This window comes from Desmodus rotundus, chromosome X, assembly GCF_022682495.2.
Source record: "Desmodus rotundus isolate HL8 chromosome X, HLdesRot8A.1, whole genome shotgun sequence".
NCBI lineage: Eukaryota > Metazoa > Chordata > Mammalia > Chiroptera > Phyllostomidae > Desmodus > Desmodus rotundus.
Window position 1 is genome coordinate 61,057,395 of NC_071400.1, and position 27,183 is coordinate 61,084,577.

At 42.1% G+C, this 27,183-nt stretch overlaps 1 protein-coding gene across 7 annotated transcripts in view; it reads right to left on the reverse strand.

Moving 5' to 3' along the window:
• GAB3 (GRB2 associated binding protein 3) overlaps positions 1–27,183 on the reverse strand; it is a 95,644-nt gene that overhangs the window by 44,986 nt on the left and 23,475 nt on the right. For all 7 annotated transcript variants that reach the window (XM_053917608.1, XM_053917607.2, XM_053917606.2 and 4 more), the window contains exon 2: positions 1,774–2,077. In XM_053917608.1, coding sequence (XP_053773583.1) covers positions 1,774–2,077 — 304 coding nt within the window. The remainder of the gene's footprint in view (positions 1–1,773; positions 2,078–27,183) is intronic.

Consider the following 27,183-nt stretch of genomic DNA (forward strand, 5'->3'; position numbering starts at 1 on the left):
GAGTCAGAGTGGCCCAGAAATGCCTGGGTTCAAGTTCAGGCTCTATTATCTAGCTGTTGTGACCTTGGGAAAATTACCTTCCTGCTCCAGGCTTCCTTTGTAAAGTGGAGATGCAAATACTAGTGCACATGCCACAGAATCAGTCTAGGGATAAGACGAGCTAATATGTGAAAACACTTAGCAGAGTTCCTGGCCAAAGTCCGCACAGTATGCTGACTGCCTGTGGCTGCTGTGGACAGAACCAAACATATGTGAAAAGCTACAAGAAACCCCTTTGGGTGTGGTTCTCCGATGAAGAGGACTCTGCCCTCACATCCTTCTAAAAACTAAGGGGAAATACAGGGAATAAAAGAGGTCAGAGGGGGTTTCGGGCTTCCTCCAGCTTCATGCCAGAACTTTCCATTTCCTGCCTGGTGCCTTACTCATTCCTGTTCCTCTTTGAATTTTGGGAAACATGTTATGTATCTATGTCTTCGGATAACTCCTGGGTGAGGAAAGAAACAGAGGAAACACATAACATGATACACAAATATATATCTAGTTTAGGCTGAAGGTAGGGACTAGGGTGGCAAAGAGTGGGCGACAAAGCTGGAGGAGTTGGTCAAGGAGCCTCTGCTCGTTTGCCATGTGAGAATCCAGCCAGGGTGCCTTCACTGCCACTTTGCTAATAAAGTTTATCTGTTGTAGCAAGGATAAAGAAGTCGTCAGCACTTCATTTCCTTTCATTTGAGTGCTGTCAAAGCTCAACAATGTAACTGAATAGCTTCACTTAATAAGCTTCCCTGGTTCATTAAAAAAAGAGAGAGAGAGCTTTGTCCTCAGGAAACACTCACTTACGTGCTTGTAGAGATGCAAGTCTGACTCTCCACCACCACCTAGCGTTTAATGTAGATATTTCAGTGGCCAATGCTAAGCATACAGAAACAGTAGAAATGTTGAAGCAACTGTTGACCACAGACTTTAGGAGTAAGGTTTTGTCTACCAGACTAAGGCTAAAAGAAATTAGATGGAAAGTTCCATGGGTTGAGGATCAGAGCATGCTTCCCAACAACAAAACCCATGAGGGGGAATGAATGGGAACCCTAGGTGCAGTATACCTGGCTTTATTACATAGAATGGGCAGCGTGTGTGTATGAGAAAGAGAGAGTGAGAATAAGAGAGAGAGAAGGAGAAAGAGCCTCATGACTCATTTGCTCCCACCGCCCAGAAATGGCACAGAGCAAACTTGGGCCTAATTTCCCTTGCAGAGACCTAAAACCAGTTAAAGATATGAGGAATTTTTCCCTGCCTATGATAAGTAGCCAAGTTCTGTCTTTCTACTACCTAGTCCTAAACAATACAATAGGTAACAGAAAAGCTGGAGTTCCATGAATTAATGAAAGATAGCGATGTTCAATATTTCTAGAAAATCAGCAGCAGCAGCATTGGAAAAATCAGAGCCCCATGGGCCATCCTCACCCATGTTTCATTTTCACTGAACTCATTCTCTGTGACTTATGAGAGCAAAGGCACAGAGCAGCTTCAAAGCCTTTGATGTTGCCTATAATGTTCAGTGCATGGTACATGTGAACCTGAAGTCTAATACCTGGTAAGAGGGAGACATTTCTGGTACTGTGTTTGGGGCGGGGGGACAGTTCTGATATAAATTACCTGCCAAAACACCCTCAGAGGTAGGCTTGGTACCTTGAATGGTTTTCCCATAGTAGCTCTCCAGTGCACGTGCTGTGTCCCAGGCCCCCCTTCAGCACATAGGAACCACAACTCTGTTCTCACCTGCACCACCCTCCAGTTGACCGAAGTTGCAGACCTGAGTGATGCTGTATACCCACACTTGCATTTCTTCCTCGGTCTTGGCCACCAGATAGAATGTACGAGAAGTAGTCTTAACAATGAACACGAAATTATTTTGAAATTCCTTCCGAACGAAGCCAGGGCCCGAATGCTTCCACACTGCACACTCGCTGAGATCTATCACACGAATGGGCTTGCTTGAGTGTTTGTTCCTGTAGTACTCCAAGACGTCAGGGTTGCCACTCATGCGGCCCCGCCGGAGGACAAACCAGCGCTTGCGCCAGGCCTGTGGAGAGGCAATTCAACAGGGAGTTAGTACCAATTGCTCTTGCTTTGGAGACTCTGCTAAGAACCTGTTTCATAGCAAGGACAGCAAAAAGAAGTAAATCAGCTACTAGAACAACGAAACGCAAAGTCCACCCTATTTTGGAATAAAGTGTGCCATCTTCAAGTCTGCTTTCTTCAATGATTATAGGATGTGTCATTATTGGGGAGTGTAGTAATAGGGTCATGCCCACAGGTCGAAGGACCAGAATTATAAAATCAAGGTAGCAAAGGTACGTACAATAATACAAACTTATTTATAGTCAGGTCTTTAAAAAAAACCTTAGTAATGAAGAAGAAGGACGCTTTCTTATCACTGTCTATCTCAGTCTTAAAGCCAATATCATACATTAAAATCAGATGCAAACCATGAGTGCCCACCATTGTCAGTATCATCTAACATTGTTATTTAACTTCTAGAGAATTGTTCAACAAGAAAAGAAAAATCATATACATTGGAGAGGAGATAATCCATTTAATCTCCAAATGGTATGGGAGATATAACTATTGTATGTCCATTTTATGTATGAAAAAACGAGAAATTAGCTAATGTGCTCAAGGTCACACAGCTAAGGTACTATAGGAATGGATTTGAACTCCAGTGAAGGTGAAAGAATCAGTAATGAATGTGAAGGAAAAAAGTAGAGGGGTGTGTAGCCAATTGTTTAGAGATGTCTCACTGCAAAGGGGAGATCTCTGGGGTCAAGGGATTATTTTTTTAAGATTTTATTTATTTATTTTTTAGAGAGAGGGCAAGGGAGGGAGAAAGAAAGGGAGAGAAACATCCATGTGTGGTTCCCTCTCATGCGCCCCCTACTGGGGACCTGGCCTACAACCCAGGCATATGCCCTGACTGGGAATCGAACTAGCGACCTTTTGGTTCACAGGCCCACGCTCAATCCACTGAGCCACACCAGCCAGGGCAAGGGATTATTTTTTAAACATGGAAGATACACGCATTTCCTCTCCCTTTCCTCAATCACAGTGTTTCTCAACCAGGGATCAAGATGACCTACAGGACATCTAAAAATAGATGTATTTTGTTTATCATTAAGGTGGCGGGGGTAGGGTGGCAGGATGGCTTAAAACTATCAGTTCCCTGTTAAAAAAAACAGTGTAACAATTGAAAGGAACTTTGTTAGTGCAACAAAGATCTTAGAAAGAGTCAAGTCTTGAGGTAAGATGATCATGCAAAGCTTAGTCTATGCTCAACAAAGAGAATGATGCTGGAAAGAAACCAGCTCTGAGATAATGGCAGACTAGAGCTACTGAGAAGGACATAAGCCTCCTCAGCTCCTGCCTCACCCTTGACATAAAATGTTTGCTGCTGACAGTACCAAGAAGATGTGCAAATCCCAACAGATAAATGGATAGCTACCCTTTGGAGTATGAGGCCTGGGGAAAGAGGTATTTGCAAGTGACCATAGCCATGCTATTCTGAGTCCTCAGTATCGGTAAACTTCCCTTCTGTCTCCTGGAGGCAGGGAGAAAGAAGTGAGGACTCTCCTCAAGTTCCCTATCTTTTATGTTTAGGTGCCCTTTGCTCAGTGCATGCCACCTGGCCGGCCTACATGGATACCATGTGCTTGCTTTCTGCTGGAGAGAACTGAGCACAAAAGTAAGAGGCTGATGGGCTGACAGCAGGGCTTTCTTCCACTGGAGAGGCTCAATGTTGCAGTTGGCAAAAGCAAGTGGAGAGATTTATAGCTCTGCGGTTTGCTCTCCTGTGCAGTGGCATGTGTGACAGCAGGAAGTGCGGGATTCTGCCAGGAGGCATGGTGACCACTGGGACAGGAAGTCTCCTATATCTCTAACTTCATTTTTGCCTGACACATTTATAAGCCCACCAGCTTCGACCAAGAGGCCAGGGGGAACGGAAAGGCCACCGTTTGGAGTGTTCTCAGCTCCCTCCCTGCCCACGGAACATAAGATCTGGGACAGAATCTGATAAAGCACTGAAGAGGGGAAGGCCAATTGGCACAAAGGACCTGCAATTATACCTCAGAATAAAAAGCCCTTTAGAACCCGTAGCAGGGGCCAGCCGTCAGAAGGAGGGCAGTTGCTCCATGTTGGGCTGGACAGAGAGAGAGAAACAGTGCCTGGCAGGTGAGCCCTAGCTTGGTTCTACTTTTACACAGTGTACAGCTGAGGAGGTGTTTGGCCACTTAAAAGAGGGACAAAGCAGTGTGATTTCGTTCTTGTTTATAAGATGGGAGAAGTAGCCCGGCCAGGTGGCTTAGTTGGTTGGAGAGTCATCCCATACACCAAAACGTTGTAAGTTTGATCCCCGGTTGGGGTGCATGTGGGAGGCAACTGATCGATGTTTCTCTCTGTCTCTCCCTCCTTCCCTCCCTCTCTCCCAACCTCCCTCTCTCTTTCTCTAAAATCAATTTTTAAAAATGATATCCTTGGGTGAGGATTAAAAAAAAAAAGATGGAAGAAATAACATCATGTTTGTATGCTCATGTAGTAATCCAGGAGGGAGAGAAAAATTAATGAGTCACTAAATTCCTGTTGCAAATACATGGCATTCAACAGAATGGAGACAACAAACATGAGGGAAGGAGCTCCAGTGTCACTGTGAGGTTTGGGGTGGGGGGAGGTGGGAAACCTGGGCTTCTGGCAGTGACTGAGGCAAACAGGAAAGTAAGGACCAGTCCCGGTGTTCCCTGTGATGACATGGGCCCAAGGAAGGGGGATAAAAGAATGCCCTGTATGCCTGCTAGGGAAAGCTTTAATGGGAAGCCTGGGATACCTCAAACTTTCCAAAGGTCACTTTGGTAGGGACACATGAAGAGGAGGGAATTAGAAGTATGAAATGGGTTCGTTCGATGGAGGGTAATGAGAGCACTCGTAGAGGTATCACCCAGGAGCAGTGGGTGTGCAAAGAGGACAATGACATGGACGAGTCTGGTTTTCACTCATTTGTTCCATGATTATCTCTTAATATGCTACTAACATGCTGGACACCATGCAGAAACTGAGGAAATGGAGGTGAACAAGCCACAGACCTTGCCACTCAGTCTTGTGGGTAGCAAAGGAAGTGGGCAGATGGTTAAACAGACAATTGTAGTCAGTGAGATAAGTGCTATGAGAAGAGAAAGCCAAAATGCTATGGTAACACACGAAAGATGGGCAGGTGTAGGGAAGCTTCCAAAAGGAAATGACGGCTAAGCTCAGACTGAAGAAGGGCTACATAAGCAGTGTGTGTGAGTGCAGGTAGTTCAACAGAGCCGGACGGCAAGCATGAGAGCGGAAAGGAAAATGAACAGTCAGCCAGTAACTTGAATAGGCTGTAGCATCACTTTCATGCTAAATCTGGCAACCTCATCAGCATGTTCTTCCTCGGGTTTGTAAATCTCTCCCTAACAGTTGTAATGATGCAAAAGCAGAAATGGTGCATTCTTAGAACTCTGCGTTAGGTAGGCAGAACCACAGGCTGTGTGTACGGTTTTGTTCCATCAGGCTTATAGGCGTCTTGAAGAGGGACACATGTGACAAAGACCCCTGAAAGCAGTCACCCGGCACCAAAGTAAAGCTCTTTCCAATGAAACAGCGCCACTAGGAAGTTAACAAATGTGAAGGGTCACATCTAAAGGACACAGGAGTTCACCTGAAGTTCCCAGTGGACAAAAGTGGAACGATATCAGCTTTAATACGTATAATAATTCCAGTGGCTTGAAATCCATCAAATATGTTTAAATCCATGAGTTCTCATATTAAAAAAGAGAAAAAGAATTTGTCATCCTTAGAGGATATGAAAGACCGCTTCATTTTCTTGCAAACTGGTAGGTAAGGGGAAAGAATTGAGCATTACCCTGCCTTTCCTAGATAAGCCATCCCACTGAACACATTAAGAGAAATACCTTTTTATAAATGTATTCTGACTAGTAAAGGAAAACAAATGATAGAAGTAGGCTCCCACCATTTTGCCATCCCCAGTGAATTAGTAAGTATAAGTATTAAGCATCAACAGTGGCCAACTCAGGAAGAGAAACAATCAGGTACCTTCAGTAGCCTAGCATGAGGCAGTGGATAAAAAAGGGGCCACATACTAAACCTGACAAACTCAGGGGAGACTTGTGTGGCAGGCCTTACAAACTCACAGACGAAAAGTTACCACATAGGATGGTCTGAAATGAAAATTTTCGTACTAAAAGCTATTTGTGATTGGTAGTAATATCCCAGGGCAGTATTTTTCCCTAACACAGGTCAATCTTTACCTTAATTGAACCTGTCTGTAGTCTTTTTGCATATAGGATAACATACCTGATAACATGCCTTTAGACTAACAAAGTAGTTTCCTTTTTTCTGGACACCTCAAAGCACAGCCAACACCAGAAGAAAGACCACAAATCTCCTTGTTATTGTTATCATGATAATTATTGACTGTTATCTACCCAGCATGATAATTATTGACTGTTATCTACCCAGCCGGCTTGCGAAAGTGAGAGAGAGACAGAGACAGAGACAGAGACAGGGAGAGACAGAGAAAGAGACATCGCTGTGAGAGACAATCATCGATCAAACATCAATCAGTTTCTGCCCATATGCCCGCAACCTAGGTATGTGCCCTGACCAGGAATCAGGCTTCTAACTTTTTGGTGCATGGGATGATGCTCAACCAACTGAGCCCCCTGGCCAGGGCTATTCATTTTACTTTTCACCCAATCCCAGAGGTTTCCCTGCTTTGCTTTCTCCCACCTCCCTAATCGATCACCAATGGATATGTGTAACTGCCTTGTGTGTTCCCCTTTAATTTTGATGTATAAAATAAGTAGTTAAACATTTTCCGGAGCATTTTCTCAATGTGTTGAGATTTTGCTTCTGGGCAATTGTCGTCAGTTTGGCTGAAACAAACTCATAAAAATTCTTACAGGCTTGGATGTTTCTTTCAAGGCAAGAGACAGATTGTGGGAAATACTGCAGATCAAAGGCCCAGGTTTTTCAGCAGATAAGAAACAAAGGACAGGAGTACGGAGGAGAATCTATGGGTTTAAGGGCACTTTAAGGATGTATCAGATTTTTTCAGTGCGCTAAACTAAATTATAGTGCCTAGGGGATGCTCATTTGAATGATAAAAACATAAAAGATGCAAAGAAGATGATTTCTATACATATCAGGAACAGTAGTTAGTTATGGGGATAAGGAGGACATTGTGACTGAGATGAAGCACACGGAGGGGCTTTGGCAGTGGGCGGCAAAGTTATTTTTCAACTGATCGGTGGTTACCAGGGGGCTCACTTAATAGTAATTTAGTGCGCCATACATTTTTAAAATGTGATTTGCTATATTTGTGTTTTCTTTTATGATAAAAAGGATTTTCAAACATTCCCTCTGGGCAGGGCATACTCATGGATTCACTCAATAAATAGTTACTGAGTGCATATTACGTGCCAGGCATGGTGCATGAATGGAAGAAGAGTGCTGGCTTGTCAGGGAATTGGTAAGCTCACAGAGGGCCCTCCCCAGCCGCTTCTGATGGGGGAGATGTTTCCATTTTACAAGTGCAAGATTGCTGGTTTCCAAGCCTGCACTAGACTCCACATTCTCCCCCCAGGCCTCCTCTGCAGGGCAGGTGGGGAGCAGCTTGGAAAGCCAAGATGGAAAAGGGTGAAGTAAACAGTTCAGGAAAAGACTGTGAAGATGAACATATCCTGGGCCAAGAAGATCTAGAAAGCAGAGTCATTTTGCAAACAAGTATCCACAAACATGACTCAGAGAAAGAGTTTAGAAAAAGCGGGGGCTGAATTGAAAGTCAGGTGACCTGCATGTGAATTCTGATTCTCCTTTAGACTTTCCCACTGACCTTGAGCCATTAACTCAACTCCTGTGAACCTCAGTCCTGCCATCTGTAAATGAAGATAATAAACCTTGTCCTGCCTCCCTTATGGTGTAATTGGAGTGAACCGGTGACAAAATAGATAGCAAAACATTAGCAATTTAAAGTAACTTATAAAATGACAATGAGATTGTTGCCCGCCCCCGCCCCCCCTCCCTGCACAAGGCACCTGCTTGCCCTGGGAAAATTGCTTCTCCTGTTCTGGAGTCCACATCCCCCACTGTGCCCTGATGGACTCTGAGGGCTTTTCCAGTTCTAACCATCAAAAGATCTGTTTCCCATCAGCCTTTCCCTGCCACAGCCACCAAGCTGAGTCATTACCACCCCACCAGTATCATCTCTTAACAACAAAAACCTGCAACATCCTGTAATTTTGGAAAAAAGTGTTTTTGCTCATTTGTAAAATATAAACTCCTCCAAGGAAAGTGTGTCTAGATCACAGGCCTATTTGCTTTTATGGAATTGTTAGAGGAATAACTGAATCTCATCCTTCTGAGAGTAAAAGCTGTATGTTGGTCTTCTCTTAAGCCAATCCAATTTGCAGATTACACATTTACAAATACCTCCTAGTTTCTTGTTGATTGAGAGTGACCCACCAGGTTAAAGGCACAAGTGCCCACAGGACTCAGGTGGGTGATGTGTGCATTTGGAAAAGTGCACACTTTCACTTTAATATCTAGAGAAGATATTAAATCTTCTTTACAAGTCTTCTTAACAGAGACTTGAATCTGAACGTCCCTGTTACAGGTTGAATTGTGTACCCTCCACCCTGCTAAATTCATACACTGAAATCCTAACCCCCAGTACCTCAGAGTGTCATGTGTTTTGACATAGGGTCTTTACCAAGTTAAAATGAGGTCATTAGAGTGGGCCCTAATCCAATATGACTGGCGGATTTAAAAGAAGGAAAACTTTGGACACAGCTATGCAGCGAAGGAAGACATTGTGAAGAGACAAGGGGAGAACATGGCCATCAACAAACCAAGGAGAGGGGCCTGGAACAGATTCCACCCCTCCCCCAACAGCCCTCAGAAGGAACCAATCATGGAATCCCAGCCTCCAGAACTGGAAGACAATTTATATTGTTTAAGACACCCAGTTTGTGATATTTTGTTACAGCAGCTTCAGCAAACCAATACATTCTACAACCTTTAGTATGCATCTGAATCACCCGGAGAACTTCTACTTCTCTCCACTTTGGTATATCTGGCACTAAACTTGTCCCTTACCCATAAAACCAACTAGAAAACTAGACCAAATATACGAAACACCTGCTTTCAGACATTAGATGGTGGTGAATGCAGGGCTGTGATCAGTATGAGGAGAAAAGAAAGAGGGGAGCCCTGTGACCACTTGGCTTTCACCCTATAGTCATATTTCAAGACTACAAGTGCAAGGAGAGGATCCCAAACAGAGAATAGAAATCTTGCAAAATTCAGAAGACAGAGATCAGAATTCTGGATAGTTGATGCTGAAATTTGTAGAGCAGAACACCAGAGAGGAAGGATCTATATAAAGAAAGAGCTCCAGCCCTGGCTGGTGTGGCTCAGTGGATTGAGCTCTGGACTGTGAGGCAAAAGGTCGCAGGTTTGATTGCCAGTCAGGGCTCAGGCCTGGACTGCGGGTCCAGGTCCACAGTAGGGGTGCATGAGAGGCAAGCACACAATGATGTTTCTCTCCCTCTCTTTCTCCCTCCCTTCCTCTCTCCCTAAAAATAAATAAATAGTTGCCCTGGCTGGTGTGTAGCTCAGTGGATTGAGCACGGGCCTATGAACCAAAGGGTCACCCGTTCAATTCCTAGTCATGGCACATGCCTGAGTTGTGGGCCAGGTCGCCAGTTGGGGGCACGTGAGGGGCAAGCACACATTAATGTTTCTCTCTCTCTTTCTCCTTCTCTTCCTTCTCTCTAAAAAAATAAATAAATAAAATATTTTTAAAAATAAAAATAAACAAAATCTTAATAAAAAAAGAAAGAAAGACCTCCAGAAATCTACATAGGAATCCCTCCTGCCACCTGGGAGACTTTGGCTGAATAGTAGTAACATGCACTTGTGTAGGGTACAACCGCTTGAGGTGAATCCAAAAGCAACTACTGAACACTCACAAATGAATAAGTGCTGGCGCTCACGCAGGGCTGGGAGACATGTGAATTCTGATGAGCTACCATGAAGAAACCTGAGACATTCAGTAGAGACTCAGGAAAGGCCAAACCTTAGAGTTAGCAGTAGGCCACACTGCCTTTAGAGTACAGGCTACTCTAGACCTACCCTAAGAAAACTTTTTAAAAATCTTGAAATGACTGAGCAGATCTTTCTTTTTTAATCCTCACCCACGGATATGTTTATTGATTTTAGAAAGAGAAGGCGGGGGGAGAGAGAGAAACATCACTGTGAGAAACAAACATTGATTGCCTTCCCCTTGTATGCATCCCGACCAGGAATCAAACCTATAACCTAGGCATGTGCCCTGACTAGAAGTGAATCTACAGCCTTTTGGTGTACAGGATGACATTCCAACCAACTGAGCCACCCAGCCAAGGTGAGGCCTTGTCTGTCTTGCTCACCACTTTATTCCCTGTACCTAGTGGTGCCTGGCACAAGATAGTTAGTTGCTCAGTAAATACCTGTTGATTGAATTTTTTTCTTTTCAAAAGATTTATTTATTTATTTATTTATTTAGAGGGAGGGGAAGGGAGGGAGAAACATCAATGTGTGGCTGCCTCTTACTTGGCCCCCACTGGGGACCTGGCCCACAAGCCAGGCATGTACCCTGACTGGGAATCAAACCCCTTGGCGGCCCCTTGGTTCCCAGCCTGTGCTCAATCCACTGAGCTACACCAGCCAGGGCCCTGTTGATTGAATTCTACACATTATTTCATGGTATCAAAGGCCTAGATTCAAAACACTACTCCTGAGGGATCTAAGATGGCAGAGGACTAAGTAGAAGCTACACTACCCTCCCTCCTGAGACCAATCTGGAATTACAACTAAACTGTAGAGAAATCATCCAGAATAACCAACTGAACACCAGCTGGAGAGAAACCTTATAAACATAGACAGGCAGAAGAAAACACTTCACCACAACGTGACTGGTAATAAGTGCGGAGGACACATGAGAGGGCTGGCTGGGCTCCCCCACAGGTGGCAGCTGATGTTTTGGATGGATATTTCAGCAGTCAGGAGGTTCCCCCTGAGAAGTGTGGGGTCTAAACCCCAAGCTGGGTTCCCCAGCCTGCAGCACCAGAGGCGGAAATGAACCCAGATAACATCCAGCTGTGAAAAGCACCAGGGTTTCTGACTGTCAGGGAGAGATGGCTATAGACTCAGAGAGCCTCTTAAAGAGCCAATGCACAAATTTCATTTGCAGCCACTTACTCTGTGTGCCAGCAAAGGGAGGGCAGAGTAGACTAGAGACACTTGAGGATAGTCTGAGCTTGGTGACTCTGGGGAGAAAACTAAAAGAACAGCTACCAGGATCCTTGTGGTGAGTCATCCACCATCTTTCTCCAAATGGCATCATCAGCCTGAAGGGAAGCAATAGCCCCACCTTCAGGAATTACTCTGCCCCACTTTGTGGTGCTTAAGCCTCACTGGTAATTACAGATTGATTAGATCCACAGCCAATTATAATAGTGGCTGATTAGTTTAACATATAAGGCAGAAAAACAAAACCAGCCAACATGGAAGACAAAGAAACAGACCTCCAAGAACAAGAGACTTCTCCAGAAGAACTATATAAAATGGAGGCAAGCAATTTACCAGATAGAGTTTATAGTAATGATTATAAGGATACTAAACGGCATGAAAAAAAGATATAGAAACCATAAAAAAGGACCAGTCAGAACTAAAGAATGCAATATATGAGATAAATAATACATTGGAAAGAATAAACACTAGGTTAGATGAAGCAGAGGATCGATCAGTGTTTTGGAAGACAAGGTAGAAAAAAACACCCAGGCAGAGCAGCAAAAGGAAAAAAGAAATGAAGAGAATTTAATAAGCATTTTGGAAAACATGAAGTGTAACAACATCCGCACCAGGGGAATACCAGAAGGAGAAGAGAGCTAGCAAGGGATTCAGTACCTATTTGGAGAAATAATGACAGAAAACTTACCTAATCTGGTGAAGGAAAAAGACACACAAGTCCAGGAAGCTCAGAAAGTCCCAAACAAGTAGAACCCAAAGAGACCTACACCAAGACACGTCATAATTAAAATGACAAGGCTTAAAGACAAGGAGGAATCCTAAAAGCCACAAGAGAAAAGTAGAGACTTACCTACAGGGGAGCACCAATTAGACTGGCATCTGATTATTCATGAGAAACATTTCAGGCCAGAAAGGAGTGGCATGAAATATTCAAGGTGATGAGAAGCAAGGACCTACAACCAAGGCTACTTTACCTAGCAAAGCTATCATTTAAAACAGATGGAGAAATAAAGAGCTTCCCAGAGAAGAAAAAGCTAAAGGAGTTTGTTAACACCATACCAATACTGCAACAAATGTTAATAGGCTTGCAAGGAGGAGAAGGAGAAGGAGAAGAAGGAGAAAGAAGGAGGAGAAAGAAGGAGGAGGAGGAGGGAGAGGAGGAGGAGGAGGAGGAGGAGGAGAAGAAGAAGAATGGAAAAAAAACCAGAGGAAAACAGTCTAACAATAAAATGGCACTGCTTACCTATATGTCGATAATCACCTTAAATGTAAATGGCTTAAATGCTCCAACCAAAAGACAGAGGGTGGCTGAGTGGATAAGACCCACATGTATGTGGCCCCCAAGAGAGCCATCTCAGATTGAAAGATACAAACAAACTAAAAGTAAAGGGTTGGAAAAAAACATATTTCATGTAAATGGAAAAGGGAAAAAAAGCTGGAGTAGCAGTCCTTATGTCCTATAAAATGGCCTTTAAAACCAAGGCTATAGTAAGAGACAAAGAAGGACACTACATAATGATAAAGGGAACAATCCAACAAGAGGATATAACCTTAGTGAACCTTTATGCACCCAACAGAGGAGCACCTAAATATGTAAAACAAATCCTGATGGACGTACAGGGAGAGACTGACAGAAAAAAAGTTATGGTAGGGGATGTTAACACCCCACTGACTTCAATGGATAGATCTTCCAGGCAGAAAATCAACAAGGAGACTGCAGCAGCCTTAGAGGACACACCATCACATGGATGTAATCAGTATCTTCAGAGTATTTCACCACAAAGCGGCAGAATATACACACTTTTCAAGTGCATGTGCAATGTTTTCTAAGATAGACCACATGCTAGAACACAAAACACAAAAATCTCAATAAATTTAAGAAGACTGAAATCATGTCAAGCTTTTTCTCTGTCCACAGTGCTATGAAAAGTACAAGTACAGTGAAAAGCATGCAAAGACATGGAAGCTAAATAACGTTATGAAACAATGAATGGGTCAACAACAAGATCAAAGAAGAAATCAAAAGATACCTTGAAACAAATAAAAATGAGGACACAACAATCCATAATCTGTGAGACACTGGGAAAGCAATCCTAAGAGGAGCATTCATAGCATTACAGGCCTGTCTAAAAAACAAGACAAAGTTGAAAGAAATGATCTAGCGTCACACTTAAAGGAACTTGAAAACGAAACATAAACAAGGGCCAAAGTGAGTAGAAGGAAGGAAATAATAAAGATTAGAGCAGAAATAAACAAAATAGAGTCTAAAAAAATGATACAAAAGATCAATGAATCCAAGAGCTACTTCTTCAAAAGATAATCAAGATTGACAAATCTTTAACCAGACTCATCAAGAAAAAGAGAAAGGATGCAAATAAATAAATCGGGAGTGAAAGAGGAGAAATAACAACTGACATCAAAGAAATACAAAAGAATGTAAGAAAATCTCACGAACAACTATATGAACAAACTGGACAACCTGGATGAAATGGATAAATTCCTAGAAACACACAATCTTCCAAAACTAAATCAGAAAGAATCAGAGAATCTGAATAGACAGATTGCACCTAGTGAAATTGAAGCAGTAATCAAAAAACTCCCCAAAAAACAAAAGTCCTGGACCAGATGGCTTCACAGGTGAATTTTACCAAACATTCCGAGAAGAACAAACACCTCTCCTTCTCAAACTATTTCATAAAATTCAAGAAGAGGGAAAGATCCAAAACTAATTTTATGAGGCCAGTATTATCCTAACTCCAAAACCAGATAAAGACACTTCAAAGAAAGAAAATTATAGGCCAATATCCCTGATGAACACAGATGCTAAAATCCTCAATAAAAATTAGCAAACCCATACAGCAATACATCAAAAAGATCATACACCATGATCAAGTGGGATTTATTTTGGGAATGCAAGGACATTATAACAGTCACAAATCAATAAGTGTGATTTACCACATAAAAAAAGATGAAGGATAAAAACCACATGATCATATCAATAGATGCAGAAAAATCACTTGATAAAATCCAGCACCCATTTATAATCAAAACTCTCAGAAGAGTGGGAATACAGGGAACATACCTAAACATAATAAAGGCCATATATGACAAACCCACTGCCAGCCTCTTACTCAATGGGCAAAGATTACAAGCATTCCCCTTAGGATCAGGCACAAGACAGGGATGTCTGCTTTCATCGCTCTTATTCAACATAGTACTGGAAGTCTTAGCCACAGCAATCAGACAAGAGGAAGAAACAAAAGACATCCGAACTGGAAAGGAAGAAGTAAAACTGTCTTTATTTGCCGATGACACGATACTGTACAGAGAACCCCAAAGATTCCACCAAGAAACTACTAGATCTGATAAATGAATTCAGCAAAATAGCAAGATACAAAGTTAATATACAGAAATCAGTTGCATTTTTATATATCACTAACAAACTAACAGAAAAGGAAATTAACAAATAATTCCATTCATAATTGGTTCAAAAAGAATGAAATACCTAGGAATAAACATAACCAAGGATGTCAAAGACCTCTACTCAGAAAATTATAAGACAGTGAAGAAAGAAATAGAAGATACAAGTAAGTGGAAGCACATACTATGTTTATGGGTAGGATGAATTACCATCATTAAAATGTCCATATTACCCAAAGCCATCTATAGATTCAATGCAATTCCTATCAAGATTCCAATGGCGCATTTCACGGAACTAGAACATGTATTTCAAAAATGTATATGGAACCACAAAAGGCCCCACATAGCAACAGTGACCCTGAAAAAGATGAACTAAATTGGTGGAATCACGCTACCTAATATCAAACTATACTATAAGGCTATAGTAATAAAAACAGCATGGTACTGGAATATAAACAGACATATAGATCAAAGGAAAAACAATAGAGAGCCCAGAAATTAACCTCACCTTTATAGTCAATTAATATTCAACAGAGAGAGCATGCACATACAACAGGGTAAAGATAGTTTATTCAATAAATGGTATTGGAAAAATTTGACAGGTACGTGCATAAAGTGAAACCAAACCACCTTCTTATACCACACCCAAGAATAAATTCAAAATGGATCAAAGACATAAATGTTAGACCAGAAACCTTAAAAATCCTAGAAGAAACATAGGCAGCAAAATCTTGGGCATTGCTCACAGAAATTTTTTATCGGATATATCTCCCCAGGCAAGGGAAACAAAAGAAAAAATAAACAACTGGGACTACATTGAACTAAAAATTTCTTGCCCTGGCTGGTGTGGCTTAGTGGATTGAGTGCCAGTCTGCAAACCAAAGGGTTGCCAGTTTGATTCCCCATCTAGGGCACATGACTGGGTTGTGATCCAGGTCCCCAGTAGGGGGCGCACGAGAGACAATCACACATTGATGTTTCTCTCCCTCTCTTTCTCCCTCCCTTCCCCTCTCTAAAATAAACAGATAAATAAAATCTTTTTAAAAAAAGTTTCTGTACAGCAAAAGAAATCATCAACAAAATAAAAAGACAACCCATGGAATGGGCGAACATATTCTTTGATACATCTGAGAAGGGGTTAATATCCAAAATTTATAAAGTACTTACAAAACTCAACAGCCAAAGAACAAACAATCCAATTAAAACATGGGCAAAGGACCTGAATAGACCCTTCTCCAAAGAGGACATGCAAATGGCCAATAGACATATGAAAAAATGCTAAACGTCAGTACTCATCAGAGAAATACAAATTAAAACCACAATGAGATACCATCTCACACCTGTCAGAATGGTTATCATTAATAAATCAACAAACAACAAGTGCTGGCGAGGATGTGGAGAAAGGGGAACCCTTTTGCATTGTTGGTGAAAATGCAAACTGGTGCAGCCACTGCAGAAAGCAGTATGGAGATACCTCAAAAAATTTAATATGGATCTGTTTTTGAGCCAGCAATCCCACTTCTGGGAATATGTCCAGAGGAACCAAAACACTAAGTCAAAAGGACATAAGCACCCCTATGTTCACTGCAGCGTTATTTACAATCGCCAAGACATGGAAGCAGCCCGTGTCCATCAGTAGATGAGTGGATAAAAAAAACTATGGGACATTTACACAGTGGAATCCTACTCAGCCATAAAAAAGAAGAAAATTTTACCCTTTGCAACAATATGGATGGACCTAGAGAACACTATGCTAAGTGCAATAAGCCAGTCACAGAAAGACAAATACCATATAATTTCACTGATATGTGTAATCTAACAACCAAACTGAACTAACAAGCAGAATAGAGACAAACTCATAGATGGAAAACAGATGACAGCTAGTGGGGAGGGAGGTTAGGGGGTGGAGGGATTTGCAAAAAAGGAAAGGACTCATCGACATGGACAACAGTGTGGTGATTTTGCGGGGAGAGGGGACATAAGGGGGCCAAAAGGTTATGGAAAATAATACAGTAAAAATTAAATCAAAAAATTAAAATAAAAATAAAACACTACTCTCGAGAAATTAGTTTTGTGGGTTCATAACAAACCTAATAACCAGAATTTACTCATCACGTATTCATGTGCTAGGAGCTGAGGATATGACGGTGAACCAGATAGACACCGCCTCTAAGCCGGACCTTAGGCAATCAGGCAAGGCTTGCTACCAGACTCCTAATTCAAACACAGTAGATGCTCTGTCCAGACACTGCAGCATGTTGATTAAACTGGGGTGTAATAGTGATCAGCTAAGCGTACCTAAGATGAGCTTTATGAGTTAATAAGATTGGCGATCAATGCTGAAGTTTATAATGGATAAAACTTAGAAGTTTGAGCACTTTATCAGTGTACTCAATTTTACTTGCACAGTAAAACAAACCTGGCTAGGTTATAGCAACGGTTTTTTTTTGTTTTGTTTTACACTTCTTGGGCTCCAGAATTCAACCCAATGAAATTGAAGTGGCCTGTCTGGATCGTATTCATTGTCTAAGGACACTGAAATGAACTGAGAAACATCCTGAAAGTCTCTGAGGCTGTAAAGAGACACCTCTGATTTAAACTGCTTTTCTGGCAAGAGTGATTACTGTCCCTTTGTTTAAGCAGAATTGGCCCCCTGCCCCCTCTGCAGTGGTGAAATCCCAAAGCTATGAAATCATTTCCTTTGCATGTGCACAGGATGGGTCAGCAACCTGTCTTCATAGTCAGGCTTTCCAACTCAGGCTGAGGGAACAAAACCTACATCTAGCTACAGTTGGAGCTCTAGGTTTTGATCCTTCAAATACTGCTGTCATTTCAGCAATGGCAGTTTTCGACCTAACCTGCCAAAGGGAACTACGTGGGCCTCTTCCTCTCCTGATTTATGGATGAGCTCCATACTGTCCTGGCCAAGGGTGTCCGGGACTCCAGGATTTGGTGCTCAGATTCTAATTGCTCTGATTGCTTACAGGTGTTGGTCTCCTTCTGGGCAGCTGTTTCAGTGGCCTTATTGGTCAGGCTGCGGAAGATGCCTCAGATTAAAGGACAGCAAGGAGAAAAAAATGTTGCTAAGAACCTGTGGACAGCAAGGCCTGGGTTTACTGTGAAAAGCTTTCAAATTGTACGTGAATGGCTTGGTAGAGAATTTCTCACTATTACATATGAAGAGAGGTATAAAGTTGGAAGTGGAACTAGTTTGGTGAGTGTCTGAAGTTACAGGCAGAATGAAGGAACTCTAGAAAGCAAGACAGAGCCAATGAACATCAGTGGTCTCCAACTCTCCCTGGGATGTTAGCTTTTGCTGACGTAGCCTCTATGTTCTGTGATGGCAGCAACGTCGCCTGTCTTGGTCCTTGAAATAACTCCCACATCTTTAAAAGTCTTGGCATACAATACATACTCAACACATTGTGGTGGACCGAATGACAGGCTGAACTGGTGTGGCTATAAAAGTTTAACAGGAGGAATCCTTGTGTTAGAAGGTAGCTGTATATCGATTGCGGTGATGGTTATATGAATCTACATGTGATGAAGTTGACTGACACACATACAACACACACGCATGTGCATGTGTACATGGTTCAACGGGTGAGACCTGCCACATATCTTGGATGGTACCAATGTCATTGGCTGGTTATAAGACTGAAATGGAATTGTGCAAGATACTTACATGTAGGGGGGACTAGGGAACGGGCCACTGGCCTCCTCTACATTTTTTATTTCCAACCTCCTGGGGATCTAATTAAGTTTCTAAATAAGTTTACAGAAAGATACTCCAAAAGAAGTTAAGAAAGCACAGAAAAGGAAAACTAGGTAGGGGCAAATAAAAAGCACAAAATCAGGTGCTTGTTTTCAATCCAAAAGCATCAATAATTACATTAAGTGGAAACGGACTAAATCATCTAGTGAAAACATGTTTATTGAAAGGATACAGAGATAAATGTGACGCAGGCCCTGCTCTTATGATACTCACAGTGGTCTCATGGACCAAGTGCTGTGCCACATGTCTGAATTTGTTCACTTCCTGAATGGTTGGAGTGACCAAGGACAAAGCTAGAGAGGTGGCAGCAGCCAGATGGTGGAAGGCTCAGCGGGGGTAGAACTGATAGTACTGGCTCACCAACTGCACGTGGGCCTTAGGGAGAGGGAGAGTCCAGGCTGAATCCAAGGCTCTGGTTTGCTACTGGGCAGATACGATCATTGTGTACTGTTATCAAGTACTAGGAGTCTCCTGCAGGGAACAAGGGCAAATTCTTTATTTCTTTTACAAGTCTATCAGTTTACATTAATAATCTTGTGAAGTGGTTAAAACAGCTAATTTCCCAGAAAAAGCTCGTCCTCAGAGATATGAAGTGCCTTATTCATTGATCCAATTCTCATGGCTCCCTTTTAGTGTTCAAGAACACTGTTTGAAAAAGTGAATTAGAGTCCTGACTGGTGTGGCTCAGTGATTGAGTGCCAGCCTGCGAACCAAAGGATAGGCGTTCCATTCCCAGTCCAGGCACATGCTTGGGTTGCTGGCCAGGTCCCCCAGTAGGGGGTGCAGGAGAGGCAACCAGACATTGATGTTTCTCTCCCTCTTCCCCTACCCGCCCCCGTCTCTAAAAATAAATAAATAAAACCTTTAAAAAAAGAAGGTGAATTAGAATTAGTTGAAATTAAATGAGAGAAAAGAAAGTTATAGTAGGAAGAGGATATATGCCTACTGAAGTTGGCAGGTTTTCAAGCTGGTTGCTCCTGCCACTCCTGTAGTTTACTGGGAGGTATTCAGAAGGAAACAGACTGACAGAGCATATTACCCTCAAAGTCACATACGTGTTAGTGCACTTCCAGCAAAGATTGTTCTATCACAACGAACTGTCAAAGCTGTTTCCCTTGATTTAGCTCTGTATTCCAAAGTGGAATATTTCTGTCCCTTCATGTACAAACATTCTTCTCTGCAGTCCAGAGGACACAGAAGAAAAAAAAAAAAAAGAATAAGACTTGCTCTCATCTGATTTATTGACTTTTCACTTTCTTTTGCATCCTCCCTCATCCTTGTTCCTCTATGAACAGGTTTCCCCCACTGTGTTTTTCTTGTTTTTGTGTTGCTATTGACGGCTACTTAGTAAATGCTAGTTAGTGTTTAGAAAACCTAACAACTCAACCACTGACTGCCATTTGTAAGGCTCCCAGGAATTGGATGTGGTCCCAGAACATGCAATGAAAGAAAGCATTTGGTAGCAACTTGGAGATTTTCAGTAACTTCCCAGGACCTGCTCCTCGAAGCTTAGTTGTCATTCTCTTCCCAGTGGTTTCACCTTGAAAATGCTCGGGAGTTTGGGGTGTGTTTATGTGTTGCAAAATGTATCACTGAAGAGACAGAATTCTGGTTAATGCTCTATTTTCTGTTGTGCTTTACTCGAGGGTCCTTTCTCTCCACCTTCTACTTCCTTGCCAAGGGGGACCACAAAGGCTATGGGACCCAAGGGCAGCAGGTTGGGAATTTCCAGAAGCAGGTTATACAGCTCCTCTCTGTCCTGGCTCAGTGCCACCAGCCCTGGGATTGCTGGTGACCCTTCAGCCTGATGGCCTGTAACCTTCTGCTCGCTGCCAGATAGAGCTGGGACTTGTCCCAGGCGTGGAATAACTTCCTGTGATTGTCCTAGAGATGGCCTGGCCCACAGGATCTGCTTCCATGGCTTGTCAACAGAGGCAGAAAAATCTCGTATCTCTGCACTGTGGTGGGCCTTGGAAGGAGGAATCCTGAGGAGGAATGTTCAGCAGAGATAAGTATGCCACAGTACATGACATGGGCTTGACCTTCCTCATGTATTGTCAATCTAAGTGCCACTGAATGTCCTGACTAGTTTCTCATTATTTCTTGTGTGGCAGAATCTTAGAGGTCATTAAAGACCCACTAATCAAATTTGCAGGTGTTATGAACCTGGGAGGGTCACCAGTATGTTAGGTATCAGGCTCAGGATGCGAAATGGTGGGTTGGAACAATGGGCTCAAACCAACTCAGGAATAAACAGTTATTTTAAACTTGAGTAAGTTCTGTGATAGATTAGGAGCCTGAGGTAGAATGGAAACACAAGGGAGGTGATTAAGACGGGAGGAAGGTTCAGGGAAGGTACAATTGGGAAGGAGTGACAACTGAGCTGAGATTACCGGACCAAAATGGTTGAGGGGAGGCTCTTCTAAATAGAGTGCTTGCAAAGGCATGAGCACATGTGAATAAGCTTTTTAAAATTACCTTCACACCAAAGTGTTGGGTACAGGTAGTGGTGATGGTTACACAGCTTCATCAATGTATTTAATGCCACTGAATTGTGGCATTAACAATGGTTAAAATGATCATTATTATATTATGTATATTTTACTACAATAAAAACTATTGCTCTAACACCATGGATGCTCCCTAGGGATATTCCTCACTGCTCAAGCTGAGTGCACAAGTGTGAGAATTCCTGGAACTGTCTCCAAAAAAGTCTATTAACAATGAGGAGATATTAGTACCAGAATAACAAACCTGAAGGAACAGGTTTGTTATATTTCTGCAAAATAGACAACAGCAATAATAATATTTAACACATATGTCCCAGGAACTGTTTGAAGTCCTCTGGCTGGATTAAATTAAATCAGTTAACCTGCATACGAACCTTGTGAGGTATACAATGTTTATGCCATTTGATACATATGAGAAAACTGAAAAGCAGAGAGATTAATCAACTTGCCTAAGCACATGAGCTAACAGGTGGCAGAGATGGGCTTTGAACTCACATCAGCTATTGCAGGGATCCTGGGTCTTAACCATGTGCTTTGGGGAGCTTAGAAGCTGCTATCCACTGACAACAGCTTTGCAGGTCAAAGGGCTTAGAGCTCCCGGACAGTTGGGCAGGAAGAAAGGAATGAGGCAAATTGATTGGGATTGTGGGAAAGTGTGTATTTGTGTTACAAAGTCTAGGATTAAATGTCTAGGAAAGGAGAAAATATAGCACCATTTTATAAAAATGAGCTCACAGTCTAGCAAGAGGTCTTCCTGTTCTTTTTTGTAAACTATATGAATTTGGAAAGCATTCGGAAAACCTGGTCTCTTGTATTATTAGATGTAAGTAATATGAGGTTTAATACTGAGGAAACTCTTTCTCAAATGTCCCTACAGTGCCGGGTGCCTAGAAGGAGCTCAGTAAATCTTGTTGAATGAGTTAATAAATCTGCCTCATTCCGCATATAATCAAAATAACTCCTGCCTGGATTAAAAATTCACATTGAAATAAGGAAATTATGACAGCACGGAAAAAATAGACATGGACATTTACCTAACACTGGTATCTAAAAAGACTCCCTATAAGCATGTTACTACAACCAGAAATTATAATGAAAAACAGTGCTGTATATGAATTCCTAAAAAGCAGAGATGTCTATGTTTGAAACACCTGTGTTACCTGTGAGCCTGAGATGTTGGAGGATGGGAGGGAAGAAAAGGGACGTAAGTGAACTGAGCCATGTCAAAACGGGTCCCAGCTTCATACCGTGGCAGCATCTCAGGGTTGGTAGGACATCAAGCAATAGGCTATGGCCCCAAGGGGACTTTTTACAAAGTGGTTCATCAGCTTGAAATACTCCTCTGGCTAGAGGAAGTTGCCAAAACCACCTCCCAGTCTCTGGCCAGCACATAACTGTCAATCAATAGAAGCTACTCCACCCAGACCACAGGGCACCAGTGTTCGTTTAAGCGCCAGTCTCAGCATGGGAGAAGTTAAGATCCAGAAGTTGCCTGCCAGCAGACTTATCCCCAGATACCTGGAGAGGAAAACAACATTCTCTGTTTCATCTCGGTTTCATTGCTTGCTTGGTTCAAAAGCACATACACCTGCTAGAGGGAAGAACCTTCTATTGTTTACAGTTCAAGGAAAACTTCCTTGGCCTCCTCACTGTTGACCCCAGTGGCATTCCTCTACCTCAGGAACACTCAGATGCAACGACACCAACTAGTCTCACTTTCACTTCGGTGTATGAGCACTAACGTCCCTCAGATGGCCCCTCAGTGCACACTCTGCCGCCCCAGGGCACAACTGCACACCTCTTCTCACCTTAAACCTCCACCCTCTCCCCCTCACTGTCCCTTTCTATTCATGACTCTTGACAGTCCAAATGCAGGATTAACCCAGGCCATAGTCCTCTCCTTTCCAAGCTAAGCATTTTTCACTGGAAACCTTCAGAAATCTTTTTCCTAATTTGTTGAAACTGTGCCCTCCCAAGCAAGGGTCTTTCCATGACTCAGTTGGATTTTCCTTCTCTATTTTGGATTTTTTTTCATTTTTTAAAAATTTATTTATTTATTTATTTATTTATTTATTTATTTATTTATTAGGCAGAGGGGAAGGAAGAGGAGAGAAACATCAAGGTGTGGTTGCCCCTCATGCGCCCCCTACTGGGGACCTGGCCCGCAACCCAGGCATGTGCCCTGACTGGGAATGAACCCATGACCCTTTGGTTCACAGGCCGGTGCTCATTCCACAGAGCCACACCAGCCAGGGCAGTTTTTCATTCTTTTTGATGAGTGTCACAGAGGAAATTATGCAAACATGTACTCAGAACTATGTAACTTTCTTTCTGCCATCTTTCTCAGAAACTTCTTTTAAAGCCCTGGCAGTCACGTAGGCCAAAGCAAAAGAGTATCTTATTTAAATTTGTATTGGTCTGATGTCTAATGAGGTTGGGTATCATTTCTTATGTATCATATCCATTCGTAAACTTTATTTTGTAAACTGCTGTTCATATACTTTTCCAGTTTTTCAATTGGGATGCTGATCTTTTTCTAATGGTGAAGGATATGAACTCTTTGCTTGCCACATATTTGTGATTGATGCAAAAATTGTTCACATTTATTATTTGCCTTATACATTTACATTGTTTTTGAAGTACCTAATGCCTAAAATAGTGCTTGGCATATAGGAGATGCTCACTAAATGTTTGTTGGAGGACTGTATGAATGAATAAATGAGTGAACAGAAGTGTTTTATTTTCATACGACAAAAAATTTTAAGTCTTTTCCTTAATAGTTTTCCCTCTGCTATCAAGTTGAGGAAAGTTTTCCTTATCCCAAGATCTGATTAAGATTCTACAACATTCTCTTGTGGAAATTATATTTCACATTTTCTTACATTTAAATACAGTACATCTGAAATTCGTTTCTCGTATTTATATTGAGATTGATCTATATGGTTTTTTGTATTGTAATCTCTTTATCTACTTTGGTATCAGGGTTATTGAAATTTGCCTAAATAGTTTAAAGTATGAGAGCTATCTGTTCTTCAAAGTTCAAAAGATCTGACATATAAAAACTTTCTGAGTCAAGCAAGTGTCTTGGTGGTAATTATCTGACAATACATTTCATTCCTTTCATATTTACTTTATAATGTCAATCAAGATAACATTTTAGGGTTTAAGGGTCTGAAGAGTATACTTCTTGGCAAAGTAATGTTAGAATTCTCATTTGGTGTCAAAATTTGGGTGGGGTTAAATGACTACTTAGACTTCAGTTTAACTTCTAATTATACCATTTTCTTGGCCGAAGTCCCCAAACCACTGTGTGTTTTTTTGTTGTTGTTCTTTTTTTTGTTAGCACTGAAAGCCACAACACAACAGACTTGCTTCTTGTGAAATAGGAACTGGAAGTGATGAGGTGAAACAACTACCAAAAAGGAGGTTTGGGAGGGGATCACAAAGCAGCCCATTGGATGACCTCGCTGGCACGTCACTGATGCTGCCTTATAGCAAGTAAACAGCAATTTCAATGTAAAGCAAGGCAAAATTCTTAACTGTAAAGAAGGCAAAATAATGCCTTGGCCTGTGTGTCTCGATAGGAGCATCCAGCCCATACACTGAAAAGGTCGCTGAAAGGTCACCAAAATGTCGTGGGTGGATCCCCAGTCAGGACACATACCAAGGTTACGGTCTGATCCCCAGTTGGGGTGCATGCAGGCGGCAACCAATAGATGTTTCTCTCACTCTCGTGCACTCTTTCTCTCTCTCAAGTTAATAAATTAAAAAAAAAAAAACATTTTAAAGGCAAAATAAGCTGAATTACCTGAGTAGAAAGTCTCTAGTGAAAGATTTTGCTAAGTACTGGGGATACAGATATAAGAAAGTCAAACAAATAACCACACTATACCATGATAGATGCGAGGGGCCCAAGGCCAGGGCCTGAGAGAGAGGATGGGAAGGTTTTCACCTACACACTTCAGTGGTCAGTGGAACACACCTATGAGGCTCTATTTGGTATGAAGACAGTGCATTTTTAGGCATGGGGCACCAACCTGCAAGGGAAGGGCGCCAGATTTCTATGTCACTTGCTCTAAACCCTGGGGATTTGACACTGAGAAAGCCCATTGCCACCCCTGTGCTCAGGGGCTGTGACACAGTGCAGGGAAGGAGACAGACAAGTAAAGAGAGGGTGCTCCACAAGGGAAGGAAACTGACTTTGATCCTTGTTTCCACTCTAACACCCCACCCTTAGCTACTGAGACAGATGTGGAGCCACCCCAGCCAGGGCTTCCTAGCAAGCTTTGGGGCCAGGTTACACAGGGCCGCTGGGTACATCTAGCCTGGTGCAAGTTTGGAGGCCTTCCCCAAGCCAAGATTATAAAAAATATTTTTTACACTTTCTTTTAATTTTTCTGTTTAATTATTGCATGAATATAATTGTGAGATAATATGTAGGCTACAATTTAATAAACAAAACACATAAAGTGCTTCTATGAAACACTATGATAAACATAAATGACCTAATAGGAAAAATGGGCAAAAGATATGAATAAGCATTTCGCAAAAGAAGGAACAAATGGCCCCAAATCATATATACAGAAATTGCTAATTAAAAATGTGATGCCCCCCAAAAACATGTGATAACTTTGCCCATCAGACTTGCAAAAATTTTTCAAACAGCCCTGACCAGTATGGCTCATTTGGTTGGGCATCGTCCCACAAAGCAAAAGGTCACCAGTTTGATTCCTAGTCAGGGCACATGCCTGGGTTACGGGTTCAGTTCCCGGCCAAGGAACACAAGAGAGGCAACCAATTGATGTTTCTCTCTCACAACAATGTTTCTTTCCCCCTCTTTCTCCCTCCCTTCCCCTATCTCTAAAATAAATAAATAATCTGTATAAAATATTTTGCAAGCGTGCACAATAATGTATATGCATGGATGTTGATGTCATTTATAATGGCCAAAAATCAGAACGTAAATATCCATCAAATATCCATTGAATAATCATAGTGTGAATTTACAAACCATACACATACCCCCCTCCACCCCAGGCTACTCTCATATCTTGGAAATCTTAGTGCTCTCTTTTGTTGCCATTCTTTTGAGTCCCATTTCCCTTATCTCATTTACAGGTCTGAGTGAAATTCCAAAGTAAATGCAAATTTTCAAAAACAAAACCCAGCAGAGTCTCTCCACAAGACATCTTTCTATAAGGCAGCCCTCAGGGCACTTTGGATCTTTCTAAACCTGTTTCTTCCACAGGCTTGCAAATCTCAGTATATAGCAACTTCATCCTCCAGCCGCTCAGGCCAAAACACCCTGGAGTTCTCACTTCCTCCTCTCTTTCTCTCAAAGACAAAAAACAATCCATCAGAAAATCTTGCTGGCTCTACTTTCAGAATCTTCCACTGCCCCCTCTGTGGTGTGAGTCATCATTGTCTCTCACCTGCATCATGCTGTAGCCTCTCACCTGTTCTTCCCGTTTCTGCCCTTGTCCCTACAGTCTATTCGCAATCCAGCTACCAGACTGATTCTGTTACAATTCATGTCAAATCATGTTATTACTGTGCTCAGAACCTTACAGTTGTCTTTTTTTTTCCCACTCAGAGGAAAAGCCAAAGGCCTTGTGATAGCCTACAAGGCCCTACATGAGTACCCTACTCCTTCCCATCACCTCTCTGCCTTCTAACTCCAACTTCACTCCCTGGGCTTCAGCCAAGTTCGCTGATCCTGGAACATTCCAGGTGTGTTCCTAAATGAGGGGCTCTGCGTTAGCTATTCCATCTCCCGTATAAGGGGTGGGGCAAGCAAATTCCCAGACACTTCTACCTGTGTAAAGTCAAACAAAAAGGCCTCTAGTAGGCCAAGAGTAATTCCTCAAACAGGAGTTGCAGGCGACGGTTATTATAAGCGAAAGCCCACCCAAGGTGGAGAGAGGAACACCCTGCGATGTCTTTCTGTAGTACTCGTACTAGTAGTTCTAGTAGTGAAATATTAATTGGTAACCTTTATTGACCACATATGAAGTGTCTACTAGTGTTCTAAGTGCTTTACATATAATAACTCAGTTAATCCTCATGGCAACTCTATGAGGCAGGACACTGGTCAGC